This window comes from Pseudonaja textilis, chromosome 6, assembly GCF_049901715.1.
Source record: "Pseudonaja textilis isolate UNSWEBS1 chromosome 6, rPseTex1.2, whole genome shotgun sequence".
NCBI lineage: Eukaryota > Metazoa > Chordata > Lepidosauria > Squamata > Elapidae > Pseudonaja > Pseudonaja textilis.
In genome coordinates, this window is record NC_141995.1 from 33,653,951 (window position 1) to 33,662,348 (window position 8,398).

General features: G+C 36.1%; 1 protein-coding gene across 1 annotated transcript; it reads left to right on the forward strand.

Annotated features, from left to right (window-relative positions):
• The first annotated feature begins 904 nt into the window (after nt 1-904).
• On the forward strand, nt 905-5,322 carry FABP2 (fatty acid binding protein 2). Its single transcript, XM_026697967.2, has 4 exons — nt 905-1,769; nt 3,347-3,519; nt 4,182-4,289; nt 5,060-5,322. The coding sequence occupies exons 1-4, from the start codon at nt 1,703-1,705 to the stop codon at nt 5,108-5,110; spliced, it is 399 nt and encodes a 132-aa protein (XP_026553752.1). The 5' UTR covers nt 905-1,702; the 3' UTR covers nt 5,111-5,322.
• The last annotated feature ends 3,076 nt before the right edge of the window (nt 5,323-8,398 follow it).

Below are 8,398 nucleotides of genomic sequence, written 5' to 3' on the forward strand. Positions count from 1 at the left end.
ATTAAATTTAACAATTTAAAGAATTGAAGAGTTAAAGCATGCTGGCTGAGGAATTCTGGGAGTTGAAGTCCACAAGTCTTAAACAGGCCAAGATTGGAGACCACTGAATTATTGCTTCCCTTTCATTCTATTGCCTGCATATTATTCTCCAGGAGGCTTTCTTAGTTCTCTAGAACACTTCAAAGTAAATGGAAAATTTTTTGTTTGTTTGAACCAGTCATAAAATTATCTGCTAATATAATGCACAATTGCAAAATCATTACAAATTATTGATATTCTCTCCAGGGGTGGCATTGACAGTTTTGGCCATGACATTAGCTGTATCAAGAAACTGCAGAAAAAAAAGCTCATCATTTTATCATGCTCCCCAAACTGTTTATCTAACATAGTTGATTGCTGCATAGTGAAGATGTTATCTTATCTGTGATAATATAGGTTGTGAATTGTAACTGAAAGATACCTAAGTCCAGTTGGGCAATTTGAAGACATCTGAACAGCCCAGGACCATAAATTTATGTAGCCTAAATATAGTCACCAGACTTCATTTTAGATTTGTGAAGTAATGTTAAATTTGCAGCAGTAATAGGAAATTAAGAGGAATTAAGGCCTCTGTTCCCACTCTTCTCCAACTATCTACATCACGGGTGTCAAACTCGTGGCCTCTCATTGCCATCATGTGGCCTTTCATGACTTTTTTCCCATTTGCAAAGCTGGGGTGGGCATGATCTGTGTGTGACGCATCCACCCAAGTGGGCCACCAGTTTGACACCCCTGATCTACATAGATATGGTTATTTGCATTTCTTAGATTTTTAACTCTTAAAATTAAGTATAATTCTTCAAACATGATGCTTAGATATTCCACTGCTGTTTATATTAAAATATTAGATAGGACATCTGTAAAATAGATTATGCAGTTATTGTGAAATCAATCTTCTATTAAGGTGGGAGAGAGGTGGTGGGGGGGCGTATGAACACATATGTTCAAGCAAACAGTCCATTGTTTCTCAGCTCCATGTGATTTGGTTTGATTGGCTTTCTATATTAAAATCACTTTCTGCCTCAGATCTATCTCCTACATTTCAGAACAGAAAAAGTAGGCCTCACATGATTAGGGTTGAAGGGAACTATAATCAATTGTTCCCAGAGTAAATAACCTGTCACCCATTATTTATATCTTTATCTTACTCGGTGAACAGTTTCCAAAGAGAACACATATTTAAAGGGGAAGGAAGAGTTGTCCTTGCTTGAGCAGATATAAGGAATAAAAGGAAGCATGACAAAAATCTTACAGTACAGAACATTCGCTACTTAAAATAAGTGTTGCTTCATTTAAACAGAGCACCATTTTCATTTTCATTCTTTCTCCGTACTAGTAATCATCTACGCTTTTTTTGTGTGTTGTCCATCCTATTCCGAGTAAAAAAGAGAACTTAGTAATCACAACTTTACTGAACAATACAGGCAATATTTTTAAGAGATAGGATTAAATATAATAGATTTCTTCTAATTATAATGAATTGTATACGTTGTGATTTAAACTTGTAAGATCACCTGACTGATTGCACTTTAGTCAGCCACATCAGTGTATGAATTGCTTTCAAGATAAGTAAAGATATAAATCACCCCTTCAGAAAGCTTTACTCTAGGTTGGATAGGAAACCTTCTTTTAGTTCTACGTTTTGTTATAATACCTAACAACCATGGCATTTGATGGTGTCTGGAAAGTAGAGAAGAGTGAAAACTATGACAAGTTCATGGAAATAATGGGTAAGATCTGTATTCCCTTGCTTAAGAAAAACAAATTGTTGATGTAATTCAAGATGCTTGCTACCAATCTCTGGCATTCTTCTTTATTATTCACTGGATTTTCATGTCAGTTTTTTTTTTTTAATTTTCCTTCCCTCAAAGACTTACTGGTTAACTTACATACTTTCAGGTTTGTACATTTCTTTCTGTGACAAACAGAAATGTTGACAAATGATTTTTTTTCTTCATGACTAAAACCACTTAAACCAAAGCCCACAAGGCATCCTCCTTTTTTTCCATGTTGGCTCTTCAAATCTTAGACATTTGATTTTCCTGCTTCCAAATATATACAATTCCAACCCTTACTTTCTTGTACACGTCCACTCTATAAGGCTTTGCTTTCTTTCTCTTTTTTCCGTATTTAATTTATAGTGTCATTCTGCTGTTTATTGGTAAGAAGTCATTGCTGACTTTCATTTTGTCAAAAACTAGTTTTCTGAGACTCTCATAAACTTTCTGGCTTCCTAAGACTCTGAGACTCTCAGAATCTAACCTAAGTGGCTTTACATTCTACAAAATGTAATGATTTTGTGATTTCTTAAACATCAACTGCACCCAGGGATCGGTATCAAAAAATGTAGCATTCTGGCAACTGTAGACTATGAACATAAAAATCAGACAATGAAAGCATTAGTTTCTTTAGCAAGTTTCAGTTATCAATTCCTTCTCACATATCATCTCACAACCAGTCTGGGTAGATTCTGCTCTGGAATCTGGGCAAGATGGTGTGCAGCAGATGGAGAGATGAGAGTCAGAAGTCCTCCAGCAAGATTTTTTATTTCATCCTCTGTTTGTAACATTCTCATTATTATTGTCTCAAACATGATATACGTTATTTCCCAGATTCTCCTCTAGTCTGTATTTCCTTTTTCAATGGAATTTATTATTTATTTTCACATGTGCTACTTCCCATTAGTTATTTGACTCTAGAATGATCAGTTTTCTATTGTTAACACATACTAATTGCACTGATGTCTAGTTTTCCCTTGGTACTTTCTTTAGGCTTTTTATTACAAAGGTAAGCTAAAGTAATTTTAATTAATTCTATACCCAGAGCTTCACCTTCTCCTTTTCAGTAATGTTATTTTCCAGTTCAGAAGTATCAGATCATGTATATTTAGCTAATCTACGCAATTTGACCTTTGACAATATTTTGGCTTCTTTGCATCAAAAAGGATTTGACTATTGTTAAGTGGGGGGTTGGGTTTATGTGCTTATTCATCACTCATATTTTGCTTGATTTTGTGAACTCAGCTACTGGCAGATATGGAAAAGAGAAGGGATGCCACATTAGTAGTCCGAGATGTATATCATGTATAATTCCACATTGATTAAAATCCCTAAAGAAACCATGAACAGATCCTTGTAAACTGGTTGTTTTAGCCTTTAAAACCAAAACCTAGACAAATAAGAATTACAGAGGACAGACTCAAATTGTCCAATTCTAGCCACCCCATTTAGACAATTTATTTAAAATAAGTATTTGAAAAGCATCTGTCTGCTGTGCAACTGACTCACACTCATGTTAATTTTCACAGGTATTAATATAGTGAAGAGGAAGCTTGGAGCCCATGACAACCTGAAGCTCACAATCAAACAAGAGGGAAACAAATTCACCATTCAAGAAAACAGTAACTTCCGCAACATAGAGATAGTGTTCACTTTGGGAGTGAATTTTGACTACAGTTTAGCTGATGGAACTGAACTCAATGTAAGAAAACTTTTTCTTCTTCTTAGTATTATAGAGTTTTCCTGTTGATGTGGGCTACCATAACCCACCTCAATTACTGTTCTCATGGATAAAGATTCCTGGTTTCCTTAATCTTTTCTCATAGGAGTTAGTTTCCGATCCCCTGGGTTAGCTGACAAGATGGTTGAGAGGCTATACAGCAAAGGGTTCCAAAACACACCCACTTTAGTTACAAATATGTTCAACCATAATAAAAATCTTCCTTCCTCTCTTTTTTCCCTCTTTCCTTCAGCTTCAGTCATAGCAATACAAGAGCACACAATAGATACAAACTCAAGGTTAACAGCACCAAACTTGACTGCAGAAAATACAACTTCAGCAACAGAGTAGTCAATGTTTGGAATACTCTAACTGACTCTGTGGTTTCTTCCCCAAACCCCAAAAACTTTAACCTTAGACTGTCTACTATTGACCTCATCCCCTTCCTAAGAGGCCTGTAGGGGGCGTGCATAAGCGCACCAAACATGCCTACCGTCCCTGTCCTATTGTTCCTTTTTATTTTTCTTATAAGTATCTATCCCCTGTATTCGAAACTGTTTATTCTTATACCTGTATCTTGTAAGCGATTGAAAAATCAAATAAATACTAAATAAATACTAAAATATGCATGTCGTGTACTGTAGGGAACCTGGGACATGAAAGGAACCCAACTGGTAGGTTCATTCACCCGGAAGGATAATGGAAAGAAACTTGACGCACTGCGGGAAATTGTAGGAGACGAAATGATTCAGGTAAGTGTATCATAGATATTTTTTATATACAGTAATCAACAGCAATAGAAACGTATATTATCTTACCAAGGAACTGAGAAGATTTAACAAACAAAAAAAACCCACTATTAAATATTTACTTGCAGTTGTAAGAAAAAAATAGTTGAGAAGCCAGTTATGGGGCTAAAGCAAAAGAAAAGAAAATCAGATCGCAACCTGAAATAATAACCTCTTCTTAAATTCAAAACATGAAAAACCAATTGTAAAATGTTTGACAATATATTAATCATAAGTGGGGCCTTGTCGTGAACCCTGGCCACATGCAGTGCTCCTTGCAGGATTCCATTCCACAATCTGGTTTTGCCTACATTTGCTTTCTCCAATGGTCTCATCTCTGTCTCTTTGCTAATATGGGCCCTACCACAATAAACAATGTCCTGATCCAAGTGCTTCTTGGGTTTTACTGTAGCCCAACTTGGGAATGAACTTAACTTCTGAGACAATTTAATTAATAATTCCAGGAGCATTTCTCTTTCTGGATGCAGTGGCTGTATTGTTGAGTAAATACTAGGATTAATCAAAACTGTTCAAACAGGACTATGTGTCATCTATTTTTGGGTCATTATTTAACAATAAATATTTGATTTTAGCCTATTTATGCCACTTTAAAAAGAGCTGGTTTCTGGAATATAGAATTAAACTATTTCTGAGAAAATAAGCACTGTAGATCCAGAAAAATATTGCTGATATTCTGACCTGTTTTACTTATTTTAAAAATAAAATCTTTTCAGACTTATACCTATGAAGGAGTAATAGCCAAAAGATTCTTCAAGAAAGCATAAACAACTATTGCTGAAGACTGAAAACTATCAGAAGATCACTTGTGTTTTCTTTATATTTTCTTAACCAAATACAAAGTAGCTAAATACTAATATTCACTTAAGATATATTTATCTTTTATGCACCATGACTATTTAGCTAAATGGTGTTGCTGTATCAATATTAAATTTACTTTTTATAAATGGGAAAAAATAAACCTTATTTCTATTCCATATTCTAGAAACATTGTCTTTCATTGTTGCTGTGACTTAAGTGTGGATAATCGTTTATTTAACTGAATATTTAAAATAAATTATCACTCTTTTATAAAACACTTATAAGAATTATCTAGTCTGACCCAAATACTATACAAGTATGTTAGTTTTTTCAAATTCACTTAGTTCTATTATTTTTGCCATATTAGTTTTTATTTTTGTGATTTCTTAAAAACACAACTATTTTTATGTAGATTTGGAAAGAACAAATTTTGTACACACCTTCTCATACACTTTCTCAAAATGTCACTTAATATAATGTATCCTAATTACTGTCCTGTCCAAATTTAAGTCCAAATTTAAAATTTATAGTACACATTAAAATACAACTATAAGAAACTCTATCTCATCTGTCTTGAAATTAATCTGCCTTTAAAATGAAGAACAAGCCCAGACAAATGTATTCGTTGACCAATTTTCCTTTAAATAAAAATTACTGGAGCATCTATTAATACGCAGATCTAACTCAGTGTATAACCAAGCCTATTGCCCCCATATCATTTAACAAATAATATCCACATTAGACCACAACAGAGATTCAGTGTCGTGTGATTTTTAGTATTTGCCAGTGAAATCCTAATACAAATAATTAGAAAAGATAGAGAATTTCAGCTGAGGCCTTCTTGTTCAAGATTATTTGCTGTTAAATAAGTGTCAACTTTTAATTGTCACATAATTAGATTTTCTATAGCAGGCCTGTCAAACTCACAGCCCACAGGCCGGATGCCTCACGCGCTGGCCACACTCACGCCCAGTTTAGCAAAGAGGAAAAAAGACAATATGTCACGTGATACCATCTTGACGATGCGAGTTTGACACCTCTGTTCTATAGGATTACAAATAGTCCTCAATTCATTGGTGACTGTTCAAAATGAAAACATTGACTTATGACTGTTTTTCACACTTAACAATCCTTGCATAGTCTTGTGATCAAAATGTGGATGTCCTGTAACTTTAGTTATGATGGCTGTAACATCCAGGGGTTATGTGTTCACCTTTTGTGACCTTCTGACAAGCACAATCAATAGAGAAGCCAGATTCACTTAACAATTGCAGCAAGAAAGATTGTAAAATGAGGCAAAATTCATTTAACATCTGTCTTGCTTAGCAAAGACTATTTTGGGCTCGATCGCATGTTGAGGTCTATCTATATTTTCAGCTTGATCTTTCAAATCTTTTTAGTCTATGTCTGCTATACTTGAGTCTACCATCTGTGACTGGCTATCCTGTTCTTTTTTCTTCCACTTTTCCCAACAACAGCGATTTGTCAAAGAATCTCAAAACATTATTTTTCATAAATGAGTTAAAATACTTTAACTCAAAGAAATACATGTAAAACTGTTCATAGAGACAGCATTGGCTCCACCTGTTGATAATCTTAGCTGGAACCAGGATGATGGTAGTACACCCATTTTTGTGCTCCTTGAAGCTCCCAACGGTCAAAGCTCTTTGACAGTTTTTGATACTATCAATCAAACTATCTTTCTGAACCAACCACAAAATTTGGTAGGAGATACTGTACTATTGTTGCAGGAAATTAAGAGACTCAGACCTTGGACTCCAAAAATAAATTGGTTTTATTTCCGCAAACAGGTTCAGAATATTTAGTAAGAGTCACTTCCGAACAAATTTCTTACAGAACAGCACATGCCTATACGCTTCTTCAGAAGGGGCAAAAACATAGAAATATAACTTGTCAGTCATTCATTGGTTACTTGAAACACAGCTCTCCCCCTCCCTGTTGCTAGGCTAGGATGGCTGGATGTCACAAACCCATCTTGCTAAACTCCCTAGCTTGTGGTTTTGTTACAGGCAAGACAAGGTTTCTTGGCAAATATGACTTTGTGACCGATAGATGAACCTTGTGGTTTGTCATTTCACATTTCCTTGTTCTTTCTTTTGCTAATAGCATGTATTTCACCATCTATATTTCTCTAAAATTAATATATTTTTAATGCCCTGCCTTATTATGGTTTATTTATTTGTTAGATTTTTATCCTACCTTTACTATTCATAAGAAACTCAAGGCTGTGAATATACATAGGGCTCCATCTTCCCCTGCAATAACCCTATGAAGTGGGGTGGGCTGAAAATGGGAATACAGAATATGAGTTGCAGAATTTGGGAGGTCTTCTAATCTCTCCTCAAGCAGGAGACCATCCCAGGCAAATGACTGTCCAATATCTTTTTTAAAATCTCCAGTGATGACCCACAACTTCTGGATATAAACCATTCCACTAATGTTTATCCTGCCTTCAGATGCTTTGGAGAATTGAAATCCCAACACGATTCAAAAGCAGATACGCAACTAAGGAGGGGACTGGAACTTAAGTGTCCTTGTTTTTAGGCCAATACCTTTACCACTACACCACATTGATTCTCTTTCCTCTGTGGCTTGTTACAATTTCTGTTGACAAAGGGCAGAGATGTGTTCCTCTGTTTCTCCCTGGGACCTGCCTCAGAGCTCAATGCCCCCTTTTCTTTTGCTATCCATTTGAAACCATTGGGTGAAGAGGTCATCCCTTAGTTGGGAGTCTTGTATCAATTGGTCAGCAGACGGTAGATGCGCTTGTATCCCTCCAGCATTCTGACTAGAGCAGGAGTCTCCAACCTTGGCAATTTTAAGAGTTTATCTTACTAAAATTCCCAGAATTCCTCAGCCAGCAAAGCAAGTTGAAGTCCACAAGTCTTAAAGTTGCCAAGGTTGGAGACCCATGGACAACTCTGCTAATTCCGCACTTCTTAAAAAGTTGCCAACTCTGGGGGAGGGAGGGGGGGGGCGACGGACGGGACTGTAAATTAACCTCTACGGCGAGAAAAACGATTGCTTCTTTTTTGAGCCTAAATGAAAACCACACAACTTTTCAAGGAATGTAAACTCCTTATTATCTGTATGCACCGCCGCGGACATCCAAGCCCACTACCCCGCCCACCAGAGCTTCTATGCCGTACAGAATTCCCCTTCGCAGGGGTCAACCACAGGCTCCTCCCCCTGTCTCAACAGACATAAAATGGCTCCACCTCACCGGAAGTCTC

Bases quoted from the DNA above. Each gene is read 5' to 3' on its own strand.
- FABP2 (XM_026697967.2), top strand. From the start codon at position 1,703: ATGGCATTTGATGGTGTCTGGAAAGTAGAGAAGAGTGAAAACTATGAC. The intron at 3,520-4,181 runs GTAAGAAAACTT...CGTGTACTGTAG, and splicing joins CTGATGGAACTGAACTCAAT to GGAACCTGGGACATGAAAGG. The intron at 4,290-5,059 runs GTAAGTGTATCA...AAATCTTTTCAG, and splicing joins TAGGAGACGAAATGATTCAG to ACTTATACCTATGAAGGAGT.